Raw genomic sequence first — 25738 nt, 5'->3', positions numbered from 1 at the left:
ACCTTTGCCCATTTTTGAATAGAGTTTTTGTTGTTGTTGAGTTTTAGATATTCCCTATATATTCTGGATATCAATCCCTTATCAGATATAGTTTGCAAATATTTTCTTCCACTCTGTGGCTTGCCTTTTTGCTCTATTGATAGTCTTTTGAAGCACAAATTTAAAACATTTTTGTAAAGTCCAATTTGTCTATTTTTCCTTTGTGATATCCAAGAAATTACTGGCAAATCCAATGTCATGAAGTTTTGCCCCATGTTTTCTTCAAAGAGTTTTGTAGTTGTAGGTCATGGAACCACTTTGAGTTAATTTTTATACACGGGGTTAGGTAAAGGTCCAACTTCATTCTTTTGTATGCAGATATCCAGTTTTCCCAGCACCACCACTCACACTTCTGATTTCAAAACTTAACACAAAGCTGTAGTAATCAAAACAGTATGGTACTGGCATAAAGACAAACATATAGACCAGTGGAATAGAATTGAGAGCTTAGAAATAAACCTTCATCTATATGGTCACATGGTTTCTGACAAGGGTGCCAACACCATTCAATAGGGAAAGGACTGTCTTTTCAGCAGGGGACCCTTGATCTGGAATTACTACTAAGGCTGTTCTTTACATTTTTCATGATAGAATTTAATTTTAAAGTGCTTTTAAGTATTTATTAGAGAGACTTTAATGAATAAATTTTAGTACCTAGGCTCTTCATTTTTAATATTTTGTTAAGAAATTTATGTTAATAAACACTACCACCAACCACTGGGAATTTTTTTTTTTTTGAGATGGAGTTTCGCTCTTGTTGCCCAAGCTGGAGTGCAATGGTGCAATCTTGGCTCACCACAACCTCTGCCTCCCAGGTTCAAGCGATTCTCCTGCCTCAGCCTCCCAAGTAGCTGGGATTACAGGCACCCACCACCATGCCCAGCTAATTTTGTAATTTTAGTAGAGACGGGGTTTCTCCATGTTGGCCGGGCTGGTCTTGAACTCCCGACCTCAAGTGATCCGCCCGCCTCGGCCTCCCAAAGTGCTGGGATTACAGGCATGAACCACCGTACCCAGCCGGGAAATTTTATTAATTACCTATATTGGAGAAAAAAATAAAAAGAATAAATAAATATATGATCAGCCAATTTTACAGCATCAACCTGTCAATGATTAATGATATAAATATTTACACTGTGACCTGAGACTTTATGGAAAGTAGGAAAGTATATTCTTTGGAAAAAGCTGTGTGAGAGTCTGAAGAAGAAAACTATAAATAAGAATTGTTTATATGGAATTAGGATCTTTGTTTATAGGCCACCTCAGTGACTGCTTATTTTCTATAATTCTTCCTACAGTTTACAATGATCTCATCTTTATGACCATCAGAGATGACACCCTGCCACTCCTGTACATCCTGAACACACTCTGGCAGAATGAGTTTCATGGACAGCAAAAGGAGAGGGCAGCTCTCCAAGCCTTGACATGAAAGTGTACCTGCAACTGATCACACTCATTTCATTCGACTTGAAGCCCTAAAAACTTGAAGTTATTTTCTTTAACTTTGTTCTAAAATATGGTATGGTAGAAGAAAAGCTGAAAACCAGCAACAACCTAAAATAATCTGGAATGCCAGGGATGAGGAGTCCAATGCAATGGGGGTGACAGGTTGACAGGTCAGTATGCTTAATTATTCAACCCCCAGTTAGGGTCTTTACATGGGGCATGAAGACAACAATGATGCCTATGGTAAGCAGGGCTATCATTTCCAGAGCGACTCTAACCTTTTACATTCAACTTTATGGGAAACGACCCAACTAAACTACTAGAAAGATTTTTTTTTTTTTTTTTGTGAGATGGAGTTTCGCTCTTGTTGCCCAGGGTGGAGTGCAATGGCATGATCTCGGCTCACTGCAACCTCCGCTTCTCGGGTTCAAGCAATTCTCCTGACTCAGCCTCCTGAGTAGCTGGGATTACAGGCGTGCACCACCACGCCCGCCTAATTTTGTACTTTTAGTAGAGATGGGGTTTCTCCATGTTGAGGCTGGTCTCGAACTCCTGACCTCAGGTGATTCACCTGCCTCGGCCTCCCAAGGTGCTGGGATTACAGGCGTGAGCCACCACGCCCAGCCTAGAAAAAGATTATGTTCACCTAAAAAGGTGAATAGGGATTAAAAAGACCCTTTACAAATTTTTAGACAAAAATTTTGTAATTTTACAAAGATTTGTAAAAAAATTTATAAAAAGACCTCTTTACAATTTTTAGACAAAAGTCATTTCAAAACCAAAGCTACAAATAAGAGGTTTCTATCAACCTTTTATCTGTAAGTGTCTAATCTTTACCTATAGGAAAGAAAAGCAGTTGTACCATTGCTGACCTCTATTCCAGAGAAGATTTCTGATCTAAGTTTTCCATCCCATTTTATTGGACAAATATCACTCCACATATTAAAGCCCCATTTTATTTTAATAATATGTCTAATTTTAAGTCAATAATATTTTCATCTTAAAGACTAAGATCAAATTTTTCTTTCAAAATATGACTTTTAAAAAGCAAAATCTTCTCAACAAAAGAAGGACAAATTCTAAAATTCCTTGAGAAGAGGAATTAATCTAAGTATTTTCCCATAGCACTGAGTCACAGCCCTGCACACAGTAGACACACAATAAATACTGTCTCAGGGTTGACAATATACTATCAAGTAAGTTTCCACTACTTTAGCAATGTAGAGTAAGTCTACAAAGCCAAATCATCATCCTACATGCAAGGACTATACTGGCCATATTCAGGAAATGGGTTTGTAGAAGGACATGTTTAAGAGGAACTACAAGTCCAGGACAGCTTAACCAAAGAACTGAAAATTCAAATTAATCACTGCATCACAAATAAATGGTGATACCACTTCCTTTCCTCTCTGGTTGTTCAGGCTAAATAGCTTATATATATAAGCTATCATATATATAATGCTATTATATATATGTATGTATGTATATACGCACACACACACACACACATTGTTTTAAAGCTGTGATGTTCTGCTCATTTGTTCACTTTGATTCCCTTCCCACCTCCTTTCCAAAAGTGCTGATTTATTCTTTATTTTGAAAATGAAAATTAACATAGTTTTTAAAGGACAATTTCTCCATACCCACTTTGGGTTGTTAGAAAGCCAGGGTGGGCTAAAGGCTGTGGAGCCCTGGGCCCTTGTGACTTGCAGTATGAAATTTTCTCAACAGCATGGTTGAGAAACAAGTCTGTCCTGCAACTGTCCTGATTCCATTGTACCCTGTAAAAGATGAAGGAGCCCCTCTGTCTCCTTATTCCCCAACCTGCCATTGCATGTAGGTTCCTCTCCCTTCTCACCCTGCGCCCACATCTGCTGTTTACATTGCAGCAGAGGTGCAGCTGCTTATAAGAGAACCATGCTTATTTTATCTGCACCCGAAACACAGACAAGCTGCAAGAGGGCAGATTATGAAACTGCTTTGTCATCATAGGAACAAAGACCAGATTTCTCTGTGTATTTCTCACCGAGATGACTTCCAACAGCAAATTATGTGGAGAGGCTCAGAGTGTAGGGACTAAATGATTTTACTGCATCTCGTCCACAAGGAAGTGAATGTTAAGGGCTTGTGTCTTATATCCAACCCTCCTAAGACATTAGACCATGGGTTACCTCTCTTGGGTTCAGAAAGCCCTGATGTTCCCCTAATAGTCTGCTATAGTCTAGTCTCTGCTGCCAGGCTTGGTTTCTTCATCCCCAGCAGAAGCTGTAATACACCAACCCCTAACACTCATTGGGGCAGCAAACTACCTGATTGCAAAGATATTTCAACATCTCTTTATTCCTCCTCTATGCCACAGTGAACACATTCTCCTTCCTTTGGAGTAAACACTGTAGCCACCTCAGCTGCATCTGAGTTTGTTAACAAGCCCTCAGGGGATACCATTACCCTCTTGCCTTTAGAAATAAGCCCTGGTCCTTACAACAAAGGGAGCCCAAATGTGCGTCATATTTTCCACTATGTACAGAGTTCCCAGGACACACACACTTCACTGGAATATCCAAGGTGTTGGCTGCAAATCTCAATGAAATCAAGTTTTGCTGGTCTTTAATGAGGGCCTGTTAGGCCCCAAGCTACAGTTGGGTGGGGGATGAGGGCTGTTACTGGACTAAAGGGAGGGAGAGTCACTTGGCCATGCCTTTCAGGAAGTTTATCTGGGTGTTTCTCTCAAAGACAGGGGTAGAATTGAGCCAAGTGTAAGGAACCAAATAAGACTTTCACGTTACTGAAAAGCAACATGGTGGGTATACACGTGAGTGGGGGAAAAAAAAGAAATGAAGAGCAACACGAGCAACATGGCTCAACAGGCTGAAAAAAATGTTCTGATCACTAGGGACTAATTGGGTAACTCTGAGAAGATGTGTTGTGTGTGTGTGTGTGTGTGTGTGTGTGTGTGTGTGTCTGTGTGTTTCAGTTTCCTATTTCTAATCAACCACCAATCTCTGGCCATACTTCTTTAAAATGAATCACTTAGGCTGGGCGTGGTGGCTCATGCCTGTAATCCCGGCACTTTGGGAGGCTGAGGTGGGTGGATCACCTGAGGTCAGGAGTTCGAGACCAGCCTGACCAACATGGAGAGACCCTGTCTGTACTAAAAGTACAAAATTAGCTGGGCATGGTGGCAGACGCCTGTAATCCTGGCTACTTGGGAAGCTGAGGCAGGAGAATCGCTTGAACCTGGGAGGCAGAGGTTGCGGTGAGCCGAGATCATGCCATTGCACTTCAGCCTGGGCAACAAGAGCAAAACTCTGTTTCAAAAAAAAAAAAAGAATCACTTTACCTCCATTCTTATGACTTTACTTTCCAAGACCTTAACAAGGTGTGCTGGAGTGCCTCTTCCTAACTGATCTTCTAATCTCCTCTCACTATAATCAAATCAGAATAGACAGTTCTTAAAATATAACTTAAATGATAATAATTCTTGAAGTGCTAACTCTGGGTTGGACACTGCGATGAGAATTTTATCTATATTATCTCATATACATGATTCTGTATGATAAGTATTATCCTCATTATAACAATGGAGAAAACAAGGCTCAGAGGTTATGTTTCTCAGGATCAAATGGCTAGTGTGTGGTGGAGCCAGGATTCAAACCCGAATATGTGACGTTGGAACCCTGCTCTCAGCCACCATACCATACAACCTCATACAGTGAACCATACACAAATCCATCTTAGCTCTCTAGTATCTATCATAATCAATCTAAACTTTCACTGATTTTATATTTAGGGGAGGTGATCCCCCTCCTCTGAATTTCTACAATGTTCATAGTCTTTACCATACAATTCAACAGTGAGTTATACTCTAAGTAATACTGTTTGCTAAGTGTTACTTAAATCAGTCTCCCCAATAAGAGTATGATTTCTTTGAGGGCAGAGTATATGCTAGAGCACTCTATTCTCTATTTACAGCCTTACCCAGTAGGGCTGGCATGCCGCAAGAGTTCAGTGACTATCAAGGACTAATAGCTGCTATGGATGAGAATAGCAGCCCTTACTGCGTACAAGACACTGACCTAAGGATTTCACATGGAGTAACTTAGTTCTCATAACACCCCTAGAAGAATGTACTGTTATCACTCCCATTTTATAGAATAGGAGAGCCTGGCTACTGAGAGTTCAAATGAACTGCTTGATGCCAAACAGCTCGTAAGTGACAGAGCTGGGCTTCAAACCGAAGTAGTCTGGCATCAAGGCTCACACTCTTGACCATTGATTTAAATGCCTGAGTCCATTAAAAATAAAATTGCACGAGGAATGAAGAAGAGGGAGAATGATATGAAGCTGATCTTCCCTGTCAACAACCAGTAGAAGGAACCAGGCAGAGAACAATACAATCGAGTTTCAGAAACCACTTCTTGGAGCATCCCATTCGGCAGCACCCTTCCTAACACACCTGAAGAAAAAAGCTCATTATTTCCCCCAATAATCCAAAACTTATTTATCTTGAGCTCACTGATAAGCAAGGGCAACACATTTTTCTCAAAAGCAAGTAAAATCAGCCACTTGCTGCTTAAACATGGATTAATACCCCCAACAAAATAATGCACTTTCTTTTGTAGAGCAAAAGGACAATTACTCTGAAGCCTTTAATCTGTTCTGTATCCCTTGAAAACATGAAGTACTCAAGCCTTGCTGCTTCTGCTTAATGGACACATAAAAGGATAAATGGGAAGGCTTGACCAGCAGTCTTGGGCTGGAAGTCAGAAAGGCTGCACTGGTTGTTGGGGCTGGGTGGTGGCAGGAGTGAAGAATGATCCGGAGATGATCTTTCCATCAATAGCCAGTAGAAGGAACTAAGCAGGAAACAATACATTGAGTTTTAGAAACTACCTTTTACTGGAGGATTCCATTTCACATCACCTTTCCTAAGCACACCTGAAGGAAAGAAGTTTAATTTTTCTTGGTAAGGGCTGACCTATTATAGGCCAAACTACAATATCATATGGGCCAAAAGTGTTAAGTTCCTACTGCCAACTGTGGCAAACTGAGATACATTTCTCTTTAAGAGGCCTCCACCCATATCTGCAGGGACAGATTTGTGATCCTCATTTATTCCCAGACTCTTGCCACCACCTGTTAAGCGCCATGGTGACTGTAGCTCCCTGCTGCATCTCCTGAGAAGCTGCCACTGCGGCCTCTGCCAATGATGCCACTGCCTGGGTGGCCTCTGATGCTTGCGTCGTCTGGATGGTCATCTCACCTCCCTGTAACGTGGCCCAATTTTGTTCCACCTGAGGCAGAAAGGACAAAATAGTAAAAAAACAAAGCCACAAAAGTATAATTTTAAAAGTAATTTTTCTAATAATTGCAACTTTTTGGCTAAATACACATACTCTTTAAAATTAACATGACCTGCAATGTACAGAACAGAGTTTTAAGCATGCTACCTTTTGTGTAAAAAAGGGGGTATTAGAATATATACCTGAATTTTCTTGCATTTGCCATAAAGAAATTCTGGAAGGACACACAAAAGCCACTGAATATATTCTCTGTATTGTATGTGTGGGGTTGAGAGGAGCTGGAAACAAGTTGGATGGGAGACAGAAAGCAAGACCTTCCACTGTACCTTTTTTGTTTTTTGAGAGGGAGTCTCCCTCTGTTGCCCAAGCTGGAGTGCAATGGCACAATCTTGGCTCACTGCAATCTCCACCTCCCAGGTTGAGCGATTCTCTGGCCTCAGGCTCCCAAGTAGCTGGGACTATAGGTGTGTTCCACCACCTCTGGCTAATTTTTGTATTTTTAGTAGAGACGGGGTTTCACCATGTTGGCCAGGCTGGTCTCAAACTCCTGACCTTAGGTGATCCACCTGCCTCAGTCTCCCAAAGTGCTGGGATTACAGGCATGAGTTACCACGCTTGGCCCACTCTACACTTTTAAATACGTTTCTCAATTTACCTCCCAATGTATACATACTTCAAAACAACACATTGTGCAAAATAAATATATACAATTTATTGTCAATTTAAATAAATACATAATAAAGTTTAAAAATATATAGGCTGGGTTGTTAGAAATAGCCCATGAGAGGAAAAAAAATTCAAACTATACCAAAATTTCAAACTGTATCAAAGGGAATATGATACCAGTACTCTAGACCCTTTGTCCAATGGGTCTACTACAGTGCCTATTTTCTTTCTCTTTTATTATTTTTTTTTATCATTATACAATATTTCCATGTAATATACCTATTTTCTTGTGTACCTTTGTAGAGCTCTTCCCACTATATGGAAGTATATTTACACAGACACACACACACACATTCACCCTATTTCCCCTTTCTACTACCTCCTCTTTAAAATAAAAATGGCAGCATATTCTACGTATCTTTTGTATCTTGCTTTTTTCACAAACAGTACATCTCCGAAATGATTCCATTTTGGAACATATAAAACTACTTATTCACGATTCTTAAGAATGGCTGCATGGGATTGCTTTTTTTCTTTTTTTTTGAGACAGAGTTTCGCTCTTGTTGCCCAGACTGGAGTGCAGTGGCGCGATCTCGGCTCATCGCAACCTCTGCCTTCCAGGTTCAAGTGATTCTCCTGCCTCAGCCTCCTGAGTAGCTGGGATTACAGGCATACACCACCACACCCAGCTAATTCTGTATTTTTAGTAGAGACAGGGTTTCTCCATGTTAGTCAGGCTGGTCTTGAACTCCCGACCTCAGGTGATCCACCTGCCTCCACCTCCCAAAGTGTTGGGAAGCATTGAGTTATATAGAAACATCATAATTTATTTAACAAGTCATCTTTTAATGCACATTTAGGTGGTTTACAGTCTTTTGCTATTAACAAACAGTGCTGTGATGAATATCCTTATATACTATTATACTTTGTATATCACATGTGAGTCCTTATAGGGTAAATGCCTAGAGGTAGAATTATGGATCAAACTTACTTTGAATTTTTATTTTGATGGAAACTGCTAAACTCAGAAACTAATTTTTTGTGAAATATCTTTCTTTTCTTTTTTTTTTTTTTGAGACGGAGTCTCGCTCTGTCACCCGGGCTGGAGTGCAGTGGCCGGATCTCAGCTCACTGCAAGCTCTGCCTCCTGGGTTCCCGCCATTCTCCTGCCTCAGCCTCCCGAGTAGCTGGGACTACAGGCTCCCGCCACCTCGCCCGGCTAGTTTTTTGTATTTTTTAGTAGAGACGGGGTTTCACCGTGTTAGCCAGGATGGTCTCAATCTCCTGACCTCATGATCCGCCCGTCTTGGTCTCCCAAAGTGCTGGGATTACAGGCTTGAGCCACCGGGCCCGGCCTTCAGAAACTAATTTTTTAAAGTGTAGCAAAAACTGCTTTCTTTTCAGTAGGGGAGAAGTTATGAAGACTCTCCCACTGCCCAAAGCAAAAAACCCAAAAACAAAAATCATACTCTCTGGTGATAGGGTACATGAGAATCCAGGTTTGCTAGGCCTACACAAAGTCTCTCAGTCTTGGCATGCTAACATTTTGGCCCAGGTATCCTTGGTTGTAGGGCTATCCTGTGTGTTGCAGGATGGTTAGCAGCATCCCGGCTTCTACCCACTAGTTGCCAATAGCACCCTCCCCAGTCACGACAGTAAAAAATGTCTCCAGATATTGCCAAATGTCCCCTCTGGTCTGGGGTATAGAACCACTGATTTTAGTACAATTCTTTGTGTTTAGAAATTTAGTTCTGCATACCTGTATCTAGTTACTTCAGTCTGTTTTGCTTAATAAATACTGGTTGATTAATAATCCACCCTCAAAACTGAAAAGTAGCAAGGGCAGTAAAAGCAGTGTCTATTCCGAAGTACGGCAGGTGATCCATCAGCTCAGGTGTATATGTCTTTGGACTCCTGGGACTCAAGACCTTAGCAGTGCTTACTGCAGCTCTTGCTATTCCTGCTTCACATTGCTGGGGCCTAGTGAGTAGTTATCTTGTGCCTGCTTGTTACTGTGTCCCAAAGGAAGTGCTCCAAGCTTTAGAAGGTAGATATTTTAAATGCTTCCTGCTTTAGTTCTATCACCATACTTAGATTATGATAATGCTTTGCAGAATGTTTGCCAAAAGCCTCCCAGAGAAAGAGACATTCCTTTGAGCTACCTTCGTGTTTGCCCTGAGTTCTCATGGGCAGTGGACTGTGCCAACAAGCCTTCAGAGCCCATCACTCCTGAGGCAGAGATATCCTAGAGCTGCAAAGTTGCCTCTCAGGAACTCCAAAGCTCTTGTTTTCCAAGGTTGGTTGCTTTGATCTCATTGCTCCAATGAACATCACTGCCAACACTGCCAGTGTAAGAGGCAAGCTGTACTATCAATTCTTAGGCGGCTGATGATTCCACTCAAAACACCCACTGAAGCTGGGCAGTGCTGTTGCCTACAGCGAGGCAATGGTCTTCCTGTTTCCTGATCTGCCTCTCTATTTTAGTCCGGCCCATGCTGCTGCTCTTACCTGAGCTTGGTCCAGTGTGGCTCTCTCAAGTCCTCAAACTCCAAAGGCAGCAAGTCACTACAGACACATTTAGTTACAACTATACTTGTAGTGAAAATGGCATTAGAATGCTGCCATATATAGTATAATTTAAGAAAGTTAAATTACATGTCATGGAATGACAGTAAACAGTGAAGAGAAAAGAGGAGGAGAAACAGAGAAGAGATTTCTAATCAGAAACACAGCAGGTGATCAAGAAATCAGTTCAAGTGCCAGCATCTCTTCGGAATTTCCTATTCCTGAGTCTCAGCGCTTTCTTAAACTGTGTTTACTTAAGCTCTTGTTGCACTTCCTTCCCCAAAGAAAGGGCCACAAGCCCTGGGAGGGGAAGATATTCAGAAGATATCTCATTGGTTACGATACATTTCTGAGAGAGGCCCTCTACCATAAGGCCCTTCAAACTGTGGCTGTTCCACGCTTTCACAAGTTAATGCACTGAATGTGTTGCTCCCTTTGACAGGGTAGAACTCCTATCCCTCTCCTTTGTTTGGCTAGTTACCCCTCTAGTCTAAGCTCAGGGGCTTCCTCTGGGAAGTGTTTCCTGAGACAATTCCATTCCCCTGAAGTCCAGATGAGGGCCTCTCCTCTGCTGTTCCACAGCACCCTGGGCTTGCTGCTACTAGACCCTTATCTCGCTGCAATTGTTCTTTGCCTTTCTCTACCACCTACCTATGTGCACCTTAAGGGAAAGGGGAGTCTTTATTATCTTTTATCTATAGTCTCTACAGTACCTGGCACAGGGCTCAAAAAGTGTTTACTTAAGGGATGGATGGAAAAATACTATTGGTATTTTCCTACTTGTTATTCAGCCTGCCCATATTTAAGGCAAATTGACATTCATAAAAATACACCTAAAATGAGTTATGCAATTCAAAACTGTTATATATATTAATGGTTCAGTTTAAAATTCACATCTCTAATGTTTTTGTACTTTGGCTTTCTCTTCTTCTAACAGAATTATATATACTATTATCAACAGATACCATTCTATTTCAAATTTAGACTTTTCTGACACCTAATGCAATTGATATCACCAATACCTGGTCTTATCACACAGCAGAATGGATTCTCAAACCCATCTGCGTCTTTCAATATGCCATCAAAATAAAAACTGTATATTTTAAAATCAACATAGTTTATTTCACATTATTTTGAAATTCTTTCCTTATTCAATTATAAACATCTATGTAGGCCGGGCGCGGTGGCTCAAGCCTGTAATCCCAGTACTTTGGGAAGCCAAGACGGGCGGATCACGAGGTCAGGAGATCAAGACCATCCTGGCTAACGTGGTGAAACCCCGTCTCTACTAAAAATACAAAAAATTAGCCAGCCTGGTGGAGGGCGCCTGTAGTCCCAGCTACTCGGGAGGCTGAGGCAGGAGAATGGCAGGAACCTGGGAGGCGGAGCTTGCAGTGAGCCGAGATCGCACCACTGCACTCTAGCCTGGGAGACAGCGAGACTCTGTCAAAAAACAAACAAACGAACAAAAAAGGCTATGTAACTTGTTCTGTGTCACTAATTAATTTTCAACTGCTTAAGGCTATAGAGTTTGCTGCTCTGTAATTACACAGATTAATTCTCAGCTCAGCAGGCCCCCAAATGACCCTTCCCATAAATAACCGGACGCTGAAGACAGTGTGGTAACGGTGAGAGCTCTCACTGGGAAGGCTGGGATAACAAAATGACCACACAACTTCTAGAAATATAGGCACTGCTTGTTGTTATACTTTCTGCCCCATGGGAGAAAAGACCTAAGCAAAAAGGCTGTTTCTACTGAGTCACCTGATACAGTGTCTACACTGGCATTGATGTGGCCTTATATAGCCCACTTCAGAGAAATATTAGAGTCATTACGGTTATTATGGTTCAAAGCTAAGACACTAACAATTATGTCAACATCTAAGAGAAATCAGACGGCAAATGGAAACACAATATAATCTGAACATGTCACTTTCTGACGTAACCTATGCTTCCTCTCTTTATGTCATTTTCATTTCACTGGAAGTGTAGGAAGAGTTAAGAGTATTTTTTTTCATCTGACTGAATCCAGGTATTTACCAAAAGGCTATAAAAACTTTATATATGTCATTCAGCAACCTCCACAATAGCTGGCTTAACAATGATGTTAGTGTGCCAGAAAAGCCAGACATATGCAACTGAGATATAAAAAATATTTTCATGGCTCAAGCCTGTAATCCCAGCACTTTGGGAGGCCGAGACGGGTGGATCACGAGGTCAGGAGATCGAGACCATCCTGGCTAACACGGTGAAACCCTGTCTCTACTAAAAAATACAAAAAACTAGCCGGGCGAGGTGGCGGGAGCCTGTAGTCCCAGCTACTCGGGAGGCTGAGGCAGGAGAATGGTGTAAATCCGGGAGGCGGAGCTTGCAGTGAGCTGAGATCCGGCCACTGCACTCCAGCCTGGGCGACAGAGCGAGACTCCATCTCAAAAAAAAAAAAAAAATTTCTATGAATATTTGAATATGTTGATTACTTTTGTATGCTATTTAGCAAAGTATATTTCATAGACTTAGTCCCAGAGAAGTATTTAAGAAACACAACTCTGGCCGGGTGCAGTGGCTCACGCCTGTAATCCTAGCACTTTGGGAGGCTGAGGCAGGCGGATCATGAGGTCAAGAGATCGAGAACATCCTGGCCAACATGGTGAAACCCCATCTCTACTAAGAATACAAAAATTATCTGGGCATGGTGGTGCATGCCTGTAGCCCCAGCTACTCAGGAGGCTGAGGCAGAAGCATCGCTTGAATCCGGGAGGTGAAGGTTGCAGTGAGGTGAGATTGTGCCACTACACTCCAGCCTGGGCCACAGAGTGAGATTCTGTCTCAAAAAAACAGAAAAAAGAAAGAAAGAAAGAAAGAAACACAACTCCATAAATATGTTATAAATATTATGTGTCAAAAACAAAATTTTTATAGAGAAGGAAACAAAGTTGCTTTCTTTAAATAGTACCAAGAAACATTCAGTAGAGAGATAGGGTTGATAACACTTTGTCTAAGCCAAAAACTAACACATCTTCTAACTCTACCCCTTGCTGTCTTTTTCACCTCTTTCAGACTTTAAGGAGTGTCATCTCGTTCTAGTGTTCTGGACCTGACAAATTCTTTGCTTTGCTAATCCATATCCTTTAATGATGTTTATGTACTTAGAAAGTAAGTGTTCTGTCAGCCTTCACCTTTCCTCACCCAATAACCAAGTTTTTCAGTGTCCCAAACTTTCCCAGGCTCCTTAGGTGGAAAGGAGGTACATACGCTTTGCAGCATCCCTTACAGCAAGGCTAGAGTTCGTTCACATAGACCTCTCTCTCTTCCCCACTAAACTGGAGTCCCATGAGGGCAAGGATCCTGTGTGAATCAACCCCACACACCTGTAGCTATACAGGGTTTTGGCACATGCAGGCTGGCCAAGAAGCCTATGGTGCACTCTCCCTCCATCTCCCAGCCATGCGGCCTTTGCCAGTTCTCCCCCTCTCCTGAGGGACACATATGAAAGTGACTTTGTGGTGTTCTAAGGGGAAATGCTCCATGGCTCTCAACAAGGGTGAGATAACACTTTTAGCTTTATTTCTGATACTGCTCTTTGGCATCTGTTGGCTATTTTTCAAACTTCAGGACACCACATCAGTATCTTCAAGGGAAACACTCATGGTGACATAACAAACCCCTTCCTTCACTTGTTGAATCTTCACCAATGTCTCAGAGCCTAGGTAATGTTTTTCTCAATTCATTACCAGCTTCAGCACTGCTCTGGGACTTTGGGCAAATCATCTAAGCTCTGTTATGTCTCGGTTTTCTCATCTCTGAAGTGAAGATGATAACGGAACTTACACTTCATAGGGTCGAGTGTTTAGCCCACCAAGTGATCAATAAAGGTTGGCTGTCTTTAGATTAACGTCCCATAATTATCCCAATTTTGGTAAGGAAGAATTCTCCTAAGAAATCTTTTCAAAGGCGTATTTAAAATGTAATAAATCATGTTACTGACTTGCAAACATATTTATCCCTTCAGAGAAGGCTTCCCTTAGTTCCTTTTTTTTTTTTTTTTTTTTGAGACGGAGTCTCGCTCTGTGGCCCAGGCTGGAGTGCAGTGGCCGGATCTCAGCTCACTGCAAGCTCCGCCTCCCGGGTTTACACCATTCTCCTGCCTCAGCCTCCTGAGTAGCTGGGACTACAGGCGCCCGCCACCTCGCCCGGCTAGTTTTTTGTATTTTTTAGTAGAGACGGGGTTTCACCGTGTTAGCCAGGATGGTCTCGATCTCCTGACCTCGTGATCCGCCCGTCTCGGCCTCCCAAAGTGCTGGGGATTACAGGCTTGAGCCACCGTGTCCGGCCAGTTCCAGTTTTAATGCATCATTTTTTTTTTCATAAAGACCAAAGATGAAATTCTTTGGGATTCACAGCATAAAAATGCTAAAGGGATAATCCCTTTGTATTGTGTATAATACCAAATGCTATACATTCAAATGTAAAATTCTAAGTTCCTGACAGTTGGGTTTGAGTCATACTAATCCATGAATCTTAATTGTTACAATTAATACACATAGCATAAGACACTTTCCAAAACTTTCATGGGCTCATGTTCAAAAGGTTTCCTTAAAGAGTGCTGCAGACATGCAGGCTACTCCATCTTCTGGACCCTCACTTCTCCCTCATTATACATTCAACTATTTAAGAAGATGCAGACAGAATCTCTTTCTTACCTCTCCATCAGCCACGGCAGAATAATTCACTTGGGCAACGGTGACTGTGGTTGGCAATTCTGAAGCATCAGCCAATGTGGCTACTGTTGCCCCTGTACCAACCTAAAAAAAATATGGAAAGTGGTAAGTGTTGGTGGATGGATCCTTCCACTTCTTTACTCAGAAGCTAAGACTCCTTTAATCCCAAATTTGGCACAGATAACAATGAATATGTCTTATGATGTGAAATCTAAAATCATAGCTCACTAAAATTATAGTTCAGAGACTATCATGAGTTTCAGAATTTTACTTCAACCAAATAAGTCAATCTGAGAAGAGCTATCACACTGCCACATCCATGCCCAGTGTCAGTCAACCAACTTTCTATTCTCACCCCAATTTGAACTTCAGAGGTTCCCAATCAACAAATTGTGTTTTACCTCAGAAGAGGTCATTCAGAAGGAATATTCCCTGATCACTGACAGTGAAACTGTAAAACAGAAGTCATTTTAAGGCCGGGCATGGTGGCTCACATCTGTAATCCCAGCATTTTAGGAGGCCGAGGCAAGAAGATCGCTTGAGTTCAGGAGTTTGAGACCAGCCTAGGCAACATGGAAAGGCCTTGTCTCTACCAAAAAAAAAAAAGTCAGCCAGGCCTGGTGGCGTACACCTGTAGTCCCAGCTACTTGGGAGGCTGAGGTGGGAGAATCACTTGAGCCCGGGGGGTTGAGCCTGCAGTGAGCTGTGATGACAGAGAGAGCTCCTGCCTCAAAAAAAAAGAGCCCTTTAAAAGTGCTTTGTTTTGGAAATGTCCAGGAAGCTACTCATAGTTCTGTATTTAGCAAATGCAAAGAATTTAAACTATTCTTCAGGAATCAATTTCAGGTAGGAAGATCTTGGGGAGCTATATAAAGTTCATACAAGAGTTCGCACAAAGGAAACTTTCCCCAGTCTGAGGTAAGGCGCCCACTGATCCATCTCAGAAGCCACAGTCTGGTAGCCCTCAGGTTTACTCACCTGGATAAGCGAGACAGTGCCATCAGGGTTACTAAAGGTCTGGACGACAGTCTGTGACGGTACGAGATGAGCTATACTGTGTGTGGCTGTGGCCTGCGTTTGCGTTTGCTGATCCTCAAAGGCATACAAAAGGTCTTCCCGCCCATGCTGTTTATAACAGTTTTTAACTATGGTCCGTAGTGCCTGGGTCCATGAAACCTGTTACCAAATGACCGGAAAAGCACAGTAAGCCACAAAGAACTTTGGTTATTTAGTCCCAATATGCAATAAACAGCTACTTCTTTATCAAATCAAACCAAACCAAACCTCTTATAAACTCTCCTAGGATTATTTCCCACAGACTGGTTCTGGTAGAAAGAAGCTGAGTATGGCCGGGCGCGGTGGCTCATGCCTGTAATCCCAGCACTTTGGGGAGGCTGATGAGGGTGGATGACCTGAGGTCGGGAGTTCGAGACCAGCCTGATCAACATGGAGAAATCCCATCTCTACTAAAAATACAAAATTAGCCAGGCGTGGTGGCGCATGCCTGTAATCCCAACTACTCGGGAGGCTGAGACAGGAGAATCGCTTGAACCTGGGAGGCGGAGGTTGCAGTGAGCCAAGATCGTGCCATTGCACTCCAGCCTGGGCAACAAGAGTGAGATTCTGTCTCAAAAAAAAAAAAAGAAAAAAAAAGAGAAGAAAAATACGCAAAAAAAGAGTAAGGAATGATATGTAGTTTAGTCTTCTAAAAGTTTTGTTATTAGCAGGCTCAGCTGGCAGACTTCATATCCTTCTAATTCCATATTTACATTGTTCAACAATGATTTTTAGTAACCAGAAATAACAGCACTTCTAAGTGTTCAAGTGATTAATACTTTTACTTCAAGTTTCTCTGACATTCCCAAGCACTTCATAAAATTAAAACTGCTCCAAAAGGCAACCCCAAAGACACAGTTTAAATTCATGAATCCACCCCAGTCTTCTCTTTCCAGTATAGTGATGAAGCGACAAATGGAAAAAGCTATAAATCAAAGAACATCAGTCTTTGGAGGGACAGGCTTAACTATTACACGAAGACTTTTTAGCACAAGATGTAGAAATGACAAAAATTGAAGTGGTTAATTTAGGATGGAAAAGCAATCAGGTAACTCAGTCGAGGAATTCTCACCCTCTGCTTTTGCTCTTCTGTGCGGACATCACTCCGGACATTTGCCCAGGGGATATCTTCAGGCCACCAGATGGGCTTGCAGCTTTCTTTCCCCCAGCCTGGTTTTCCCCGACCTGTGGAGTACTTGAGCATCTCTGGGATAAATGCCCGAAGCTGGGCCTGGAAGAGAACAGTATGGTCATCAATACTCATGAAGGACATCTGGGGTGTGTTTATGACCCCTTAAATTCTAACCTTATAAAACAGAGAGGTTCCTGGGAAGGCCCAGAGAATTCTAAGACGTGACTGATGAAAACCCACTGTTTTCCATAGGTTCCTATATCTCCATGGGTGGTTGAGAATTATAAATATGTTGGTAAAGTGCACCTTAGGCTGCATTTTGTAGACTTCTTCCTATAAGAGTAAGAATATCTGCCCCTAAATTTAATTTCTGCTTCCCAAGATATTACTGGTACTATGGCTTATTTCCCTTCTGTAGTTTTCATGCATGTAAGGTGCCAAACTCAGGGTGTTTTCAACACTGTTCTGGAAGTAGGAATCAATGCAATTAGATAAGAGAGAAATAACAAGTGAACTGATAAAATCATTACTATTTATAGATGAAGTAACCTTATATCTAGAGAATTCCAAAGAGATCAAATGAAAAACTACTATAAACAATATGAGAATTCAATAAGGTGGCTGATTATAAAATATATGAAAATAAACAGGCCTTTAACTTAATAAAAAGGGAAAATAACCCTAAAACTCTTCTAGAAATTTTCCAGTAAGCTAGGCCACTGTCCATGAGTCTGACATATAGACATAGCAAAGCATGTGCGAATTTAAATGCATTATGGACTTCATTCAGATTTATTTTACAAATCAAATCCAGACCAAACAGGTTTTAAACCACAAAGACAACTGCCATTCTTATTTCCTGGCATAGTAACCACGCTCTGTGTGTGCTGGGGGAGGGTCTACTTTGTGAATATTCTTAATCGCTGATAATGACTTTTGGCAAGAAAAGCAGTTTATCAAGTTATGGTCTATGCCTCCTTCCCAGACCTACTGTTTTCCTTTCACCTGGGGGTCTACAGCACTCCAGAGATAAGTAGCATCCTGCAACTAAGGATGCATCCATACTGTCCCTGCAGCTGAACACCAAAAAGGGCCACTTTTAGCAATGAATCAGACTCAGGGGCATGGATTTATAGTTATACAGTAAAATAAGAAAAAAACTGAAATGGGAATACTTAAGTATTAATGAGAGAATAAGTATAGCAACACTTTATTATTAAAGATTTCTATAAATATCAGGTGTTCTTATCATTCTTATAATACATATTAGATATTATTTTACGAAAAGATGATACAGATTGTTACATAACAGGTAACCAGGAACCCAATCAGTAATGTTTACCTAATAAAGTTCTGGCTGACTGTAGTCATGCTGTTAAGTCCTGTGCCAAGCCTGCCACTTCACCTCTCTTTCTAAGTCCCCCAATGCCCCCGACAGTCTGCCTACAGGATATGATATAATATACTCCATATATATTTGGCTCTGGCATCAAGCAGCAGGCTGATAGAAACGTATCCATTTAAAAACCCATCAGCTGGCTCATGTGGTCATTACTTCAGTTATTTTAAGAAAGTACATCTCAAAGTCATTTTTCCCTTTATTCTAATTTCTTGGGAGTGTGACTTTTTCTCGGCTCAAATACACAGAGCAGGAAAGGGCTTAATCTTCACACACAATATTTTATACTTCTTCACGTCAAAAAAAAAAGGCTTTCTCAGAGGTGTAGATTAAATAAACTGACACAGACTTTCATAAATTCCCTTTTCTTTGAATATCATTAACAGTTTCCAAAAAGGAGAATTATTTATATTCATACCTAGGACAGTCTGGAGAAAATGACATGAGAAAGCTAAATAATTCTAAATTAACAAAATCCTAAAGTGGGTTGGGTATGGGCTCATGCCTGTAATCCCTGCACCTTGGGAGGCTCAGGGAGGCAGATTGCTTAAGACCAGGAGTTCGAGACCAGCTTGGGCAACACAGTGGGACTCTGTCTCTACCAAAAATACAAAACTCAGTCAGCTACAGTGGCACGTGCCTATAGTCCCAGCTACTGGAGAGGCTGAGGCAGGGGGATCGCTTGAGCCCAGGAGGTCTGGGATGCAGTGAGCCATGATGGTACCACTTCACTCCAGCCTGCGTGACAGAGTGAGACCTTGTCTCGAAACAAAACAAAACAAAAATCCTAAAGCAGGTGACAGAGCAAGACCCTGTCTTAAACCAAACAAACAAAACAAAATCCTAAAGTGGTCAGAAAGCATTCACTGTGGAAAATACTAGACTGATAGAGTCTGCTCAGATCTACCTGGAACCCTATATATTCCCTAATTCTGGTGATCACTTCACTTCTGACGCCTACCCTATTTGCACCAATAGTTCCTTATGCTCCTCAGTTCTGGGTCACGTGGATACCTTTCACGTGAGGTGAAAGCAAGCCGAAGTCTTGCTTCGGCTCTCCCACCAGGCCTTCCAACTGAGTTCCAATAACTCAATGTTACTTGAAAGGTGGCCTCAGCATCAGCCTCTTCACTTAAACCCCATCCTACCCTCTCTCCAATCTACTTGTCTTCTCAACTTTTTTATCTTAGCAAGTGGAAAACCACCCTTTCGGCCAGGTGCGGTGGCTCAAGCCTGTAATCCCAGCACTTTGGGAGGCCAAAACGGGCGGATCACGAGGTCAGGAGATCGAGACCATCCTGGCTAACACGGTGAAATCCCGTCTCTACTAAAAAAAAAAAACTAGCTGGGCGAGGGGGCGGGCGCCTGTAGTCCCAGCTACTCGGGAGGCTGAGGCAGGAGAATGGCGTGAACCCAGGAGGCGGAGCTTGCAGTGAGCTGAGATCTGGTCACTGCACTCCAGCCTGGGCGACAGAGCAAGGCTCTGTCTCAAAAAAAAAAAAACAAAAACAAAAACAAAAAAAACCACCCTTTCCCCAGATACTCAAACTAAAAATGTCAAAGTTATCTTTACTTTTCTCCTTCAACACTTATCTAGCATTGCAAGTCCGATTCTTTTGTTTTCTTTCAAATATCTCTGGTGTCTATCCCTTCTTCTCCAGCCCCACCTTTATTCTAACTTTCTGGCCCAAGGCTAGTGCATCCTTCTAGTTGGCTTTCTTGGGGAACTTCGAGTTCTCCCTTCATTCCTTCTTCCCACATATCCTTGCCAGAGAGATTTTCCTAAATGTTACCTACATAGCTCCAATGCTCAAAACACCTTCAAATGTCTTTTAACAACGGCAACTAAACTAGATCCTTCTGCCCAGCTTTTCAGACCCACTACAATCTGGCCTCACACTACAGTAAGCTCCCATTAATTCCCACCACTCAGCCTTGGTCCTCCATCAGACAAGTCTCTGCACTGTCTTATGAACTACTAAGCCCATTCCTGCTTCTCTGCCTTTGTTCTGTCCCCTTGCTGGACTACTTTCCATGCTACTATACCACACATTCTTTAGTGCCCAGAAAGTCCTACATTCTTTGTGGAACATATACTAACCATTCATTCATTCATTCATTCATTCATTCATTCTGTCTCTCTCTCTCTCTCATATACTAACTATTCATCCATTTTCATTCTCTCTCTCTCTCTCTCAGATCTTGCTCTGTGGTCCAGGCTGGAGTGCAGTGGCATGAACACAGCTCAATGCAGCCTCAACCTCCAGGGCTTAAGGGATCCTCCTGCTTCAGCCTTCAGTAGTTGGGACTAAAGGTGCGTGCCACCATGCCCACTTATTTCTTTTTCTTTACTTTTCTTTTTCTTTTTCTTTTTTTTTGTATAGAAGGGGTCTCCCAATGTTGCCCAGGCTGATCTCAAACTCCTGGCCTGAGGCAATCCTCCTGCCTCGACCTCCCAAAGTGTTGGGATTTCACATGTGAGTCATTGCACTCAGCTTCACTTCTCTTGTTACCTCTTTCTACCAAAAAGAACACAAGGGCTGAGCACCATGGCTCACGCCTGTAATCCCAGCACTTTGGGAAGTCAAGGCGAGCAGATTGCCTGAGGTCAGGAATTTGAGACCCACCTGGCCAACATGGTGAAACACCATCTTTACTAAAAATACAAGAATTAGCCAGGCATGGTGGCATATACCTGTATTGCCAGCTACTCGGGAGGCTGAGGCAGGAAAATCGCTTGAACCCAGGAGGCTGAGGTTGCAGTGAGCTACGATCGCTCAACTACACTCTAGCCTGGGTGACAGAGCAAGACTCCATCTCAAAAATACAAAACAAAACAAAACAAAAGACTCAGAGTTGGCTCTGAATCTTAATTTTCTCATCTGTAAAACAGTAATAATAGCAAATATACAGTGTCAATTAAGAGGCTGAGATAGCAGGTATATTAATTAATAGCAATTTTATTATTATTACCTTAGTCATCAAGCCATCCTTTTTTCAGCAACTTCTACAGTATTCACAACTTTTGTTCTAAAATTTAGAGTTTAATTTGTTATAAAATTTAGGTGCATCATAGCTCTTTGGCAATTGATTGATAATTCTGATTTTATAATGAGAAAAAATTGTTCTTTTTTTTTAAAAAAGTAGATGCTTTAAGTATCCACTCTTCAAATCTATTAAATAAAACTACTCTAAATGTAAAACAAATAAGGACTCAGAAACATCATGGCTTTAATCCAGCACAGTTTTAATCCTTAATCTGCTACAGGTTGAGCATCCCTAATCTGAAGATCTGAAATCTGGAATGTTTCAAGAGTCACATGTGGAAAATTCCACCCATGACCTCAAGTGACAGGTCACAGTCAAAACTCTATTTCATGCATAAGGTGTATATAAAACACAAATAAATTTTGTGTTTAGATCGTGGTCCCATCTCCAAGATATCTCACTACGTATATGCAAATGTTAAAAAAATCAAAAAATATATGAAATCGGGCAGGGGGTACTCAATCTATATTAAGTTTCTATCAAGTCTAAATGTGACCATTTCCCAAAAAGAAATATTTAAAAGATAAATAAGATTTTACTTTTAAATCAGGGAAAATAGGGAATTTATTCTCCCAATGCAAACAAATAGCTAGCTTTCTCAAACAGTTTACTAATACTGAACACACTGTAATGTACATAAAGACATTCATCATTAGTTTTTCAACGATGGGTAAAGTGGAAAAAAGCAGAAGGTGGCAGAAGAATGAGTTTATATGTATCTGAAACAAGGTTGAGCATGAGAAGTAAAGGGTGCTAGAACTAAGAAGGAACAAATTGACCATTTGGACCAATTATTTGCTTTGAAGCAAGCAAGCTATTACTAACACACCCACAATGTACAGGAAGTTTAGGTGCCTTGTTCTGCTGGGTCCCTGAGCATTAAAAATTTGTATTAATATAAGCAGTTCCCTCTCGCACATGTACTCTTTCTCTCTCCTCAATTAAAAAAAGGGGTGGGGGGGGAAATGTACAAGCAGATTACTAATGGAAATCGTCAGAAAAAAGGGTAACCATAATGAGAGGAAAGACAGAACTGGGAAACTTTTAAAAGATGATTTATGTGCTAGAAATTTCTGGATGAGAAATGTTTCAAATTCCTAGGAAGATGATCCCAGAGGCTAATATGAGAGGCATGGAGACACAGAAACAGTACAAAAAGAAGGTTACTTTCACAGGCTGAAACCCCATCAAGTCAAAAAATGGAACCAGAGTGAAATCAGCTGCTGGCATACAAGTTCTACTTCAGGAGCAGATCATAGCTCTTAAAAGTGCTAATTATCAAGCATATAAAATTTGCCCCTATACCAAAAGAAGTAAAAGGTATTTTCTACTATAAGAGTTTGTTTTTTAGGTGTGTACATTTTGAGAATGAAGGGTATTTTTTACTTTTAAATGCTTAAGAGATGATTTGACTTCATTGAAAAAGGCAATCTTCTTACAGGTTATTTTTACACTGTCCCAAATAAACAGTGCTAAGGCTAAAGCGACTATTAATAAAGGGAAACTAGCAGCCCAGTACAGGAAGAGTTAAATAATTCCTTTCCAGAATTCGGAACTGTGCTCTCATTACCAGTTGAATTAATTACTGGTCCTGGAGAGTTTTGGAAACCAAAGCTTTTTGATGTGCTTGTTAAGGAAGGTTTGTCTTTAATCCACAGGGAGACAATCAACAGGATCAGCAAAGCTAAAGCCTAACCTCTCAGACTGTCCTTTAATTGGGCTGGAACAAACTTTCCTGGACTCTCATTCTGATTTAGGGCTTTAGGTGGGCCTAAGGTACCCTAGCTTGGTCAGTAAAGCCACACCAAACCAGCAAAGAATAGAAAATACTACCACTTCCCGGGACAATCAGCAAAGATAAGGATATCAAATTCATGCCTGTGTCAGTGAAAAGTAAAGATTATGTGGAAACCACAGATAGGTTTAAAATAAAAGGTTCTCTAAAACTCTAAAACGTCTAATCCAATCAAAATGAAAAAAAAATTCTTGCTATGCTAGAAATTTCCTTTGTAAATTAAGTTAATTCTTTGCTATCCAACAATGCATTATCCTTACACATCCCCAAATACCCTCTCCTCTCGTTCCTCTATCTTTGCTCTGCATTTACCTGAGTCTAGGGATTTTGAGGCTCCTGATGTCCATTTAGGCTCAATTACCAAGAACAGGTCTTTCAAACCAACATATCTGCTACCTCCACCTCTACTGAAGAGGTCAGAGAATGCATAATAAATTTTAAGAGAAGGCAGTTGAAAGCAAACCATGCTGAAAGGTTATGTTTTGTATAGCCTACAGAAAATAGGAATGTAGCAGGGAAGGAAAAATGGAGATTTTTCAGACTGTGGCTACACTATTTTAACTTAAAATTATTACCGTCCAGGCTGACAGACCCAATTATATTTGAATGGATAGGCCAGGCGCGGTGGTTCACGCTTGTAATCCCAGCACTTTGGGAGGCCGAGGCAGGTGGATCACGAGGTCAGGAGATCGAGACCAAACCCCGTCTCTACTGAAAATGCAAAAAAAAAAAAAAAAAAATTAGCCGAGCGTGGTGGCGGGCGCCTGTAGTCCCAGCTACTCAGAGAGGCTGAGGCAGGAGAATGGCGTGAACCCGGGAGGCAGAGTTTGCAGTGAGCCAAGATCACGCCACTGTACTCCAGCCTGGGTGACAGTGAGACTCCATCTCAAAAAACAAACAAAACAAAACAAAACAAAATTGAATGGATATCTAAAGGGCATTAAAGAGCTAAAGCAAGGTGATTCATTTGCCCAATGTTTGGAATTATTTGTACTATTGATCTCTATTCAGAGAGATGACTACGGTGGTTATTATCAGAAACACCATTCCAAGCAGAAACACTGGCTTCTCTTAATCTCATTTCCCCTAAAAACATATTCCCATAGAAAACACAAGAAGAGCAAGTTTGGAGAAAAGATCAACATAACTTCAGAATTAGTGAATTTGAAGGCCAGCCAATGAAGGCACTCATTTAGACTCCTCTCTCAAGTCAAGACTTCTGCTTCTCTATCTCGGCACCCCCAACCTACCAAACTTTCTCCCTCTCATTAATCAAAATGCTCTTAAAGTCCTACTTTCTCTTTGAAGGAGACAGGTTGGTTAGTTTCTGTTATCTTATGCTTGTTGTACTCTTCTGTACAAAAATGTAAATAATATAAAGTCAAAGTCCTCTTTGCCATCTATTCTCCCTCAATCCAGTCTCCTGTCCAGAGGCATGAGTTTGATGAACAGCCTTCCTTCTAGGCCAGATTCTATACATTTACATAAATACATGCTAGAAAGGCAGTTTTATGTGATTAAAGAAAAACACAAATGTATTTTTGTGTTTGTACACTATTTTATAACTTGTTTTTTCCACTCAACATTTTGTCATAGAGATCTTCTCATGGTAGTGCAACTAGAATAATTTTTAAAAACAGTTGCCTAGTATCCATGGTATAGAATTTCCATTTTATTTAGCTATCCCCCTATTGATAAACATTTAGATTGCTTCCAGTTTCTCTTGCTGTACAAACAGTGCTTATACATGCTTTTTTGTGCACAGAAAACTCAGCAGAAAATGTTAAATCCATATACCCTTTAACCAGCAATTCTAGCAGAAATTCAGAAAAGTGGAATTGCTGGTTAAAGGGTATATGGATTTAACATTTTAATACACTGCCAAATTGTCCTCCAGAAAGACTTTGCCAATTCCACTGTCACTAAGAGTACTAGACAATACCCATTCATGCTCTTCCACATTTTATTACCTCTTCCACATTTTATTACCAAGTTTTCTCTCTCTTTTTTTATTTTTCTTGAGACAGTCTCACTCCATCACCCAGGCTGGAGTGCAATGGTGCGATCTCAGCTCACTGCAACCTCCGCCTCCCGGGTTCAAGTGAACCTCCTGCCTCAACCTGTAGCTGGGACTACAGGCGTGTGCTACCATGGCTGGCTAATTGTTTTGTATTTTTAGTAGAGATGGGGTTTCACCATGTTGGCCAGGCTGGTCTTGAACTCCTGACCTCAAGTGATCCACCCTCCTCAGCCTCCCAAAGTGCTGGGATACAGGCATGAGCCACTGCACCCAGCCTTACCATCAAGTTTTCTTATTTTGGCTTATCTGACATGGGGGAAATGGTTTCTTAATTTCCATTACTAGTGAGTTGACAATCTTTTTATATGTTTACTGGTTATTTTTCCTTTCTGTGAACTGCTTATAATGTTTGCTTATTTTTCTAATTATCTTTTTCTTATGAATATGAAGAAAATATTGGCCGGGCGCGGTGGCTCAAGCCTGTAATCCCAGCACTTTGGGAGGCCGAGACGGGTGGATCACGAGGTCAGGAGATCGAGACCATCCTGGCT

The 25738-nt window shown here is 41.3% G+C and overlaps 1 protein-coding gene across 3 annotated transcripts in view; it reads right to left on the bottom strand.

Annotated features, from left to right (window-relative positions):
* NRF1 (nuclear respiratory factor 1) overlaps positions 1 to 25738 on the bottom strand; it is a 143783-nt gene that overhangs the window by 33803 nt on the left and 84242 nt on the right. For all 3 annotated transcript variants that reach the window (XM_011939585.1, XM_011939584.1, XM_011939586.1), the window contains 4 exons: positions 16866 to 17024; positions 15716 to 15913; positions 14720 to 14821; positions 6622 to 6779 (listed from right to left, as the gene is read on the bottom strand). In XM_011939585.1, coding sequence (XP_011794975.1) covers positions 6622 to 6779; positions 14720 to 14821; positions 15716 to 15913; positions 16866 to 17024 — 617 coding nt within the window. The remainder of the gene's footprint in view (positions 1 to 6621; positions 6780 to 14719; positions 14822 to 15715; positions 15914 to 16865; positions 17025 to 25738) is intronic.

This window comes from Colobus angolensis, unplaced genomic scaffold (assembly GCF_000951035.1).
Source record: "Colobus angolensis palliatus isolate OR3802 unplaced genomic scaffold, Cang.pa_1.0 Scaffold182, whole genome shotgun sequence".
Taxonomy (NCBI): domain Eukaryota; kingdom Metazoa; phylum Chordata; class Mammalia; order Primates; family Cercopithecidae; genus Colobus; species Colobus angolensis.
Note: the sequence above shows the minus strand (reverse complement) of the source record. Positions and strands in the feature narration are given on the sequence as shown.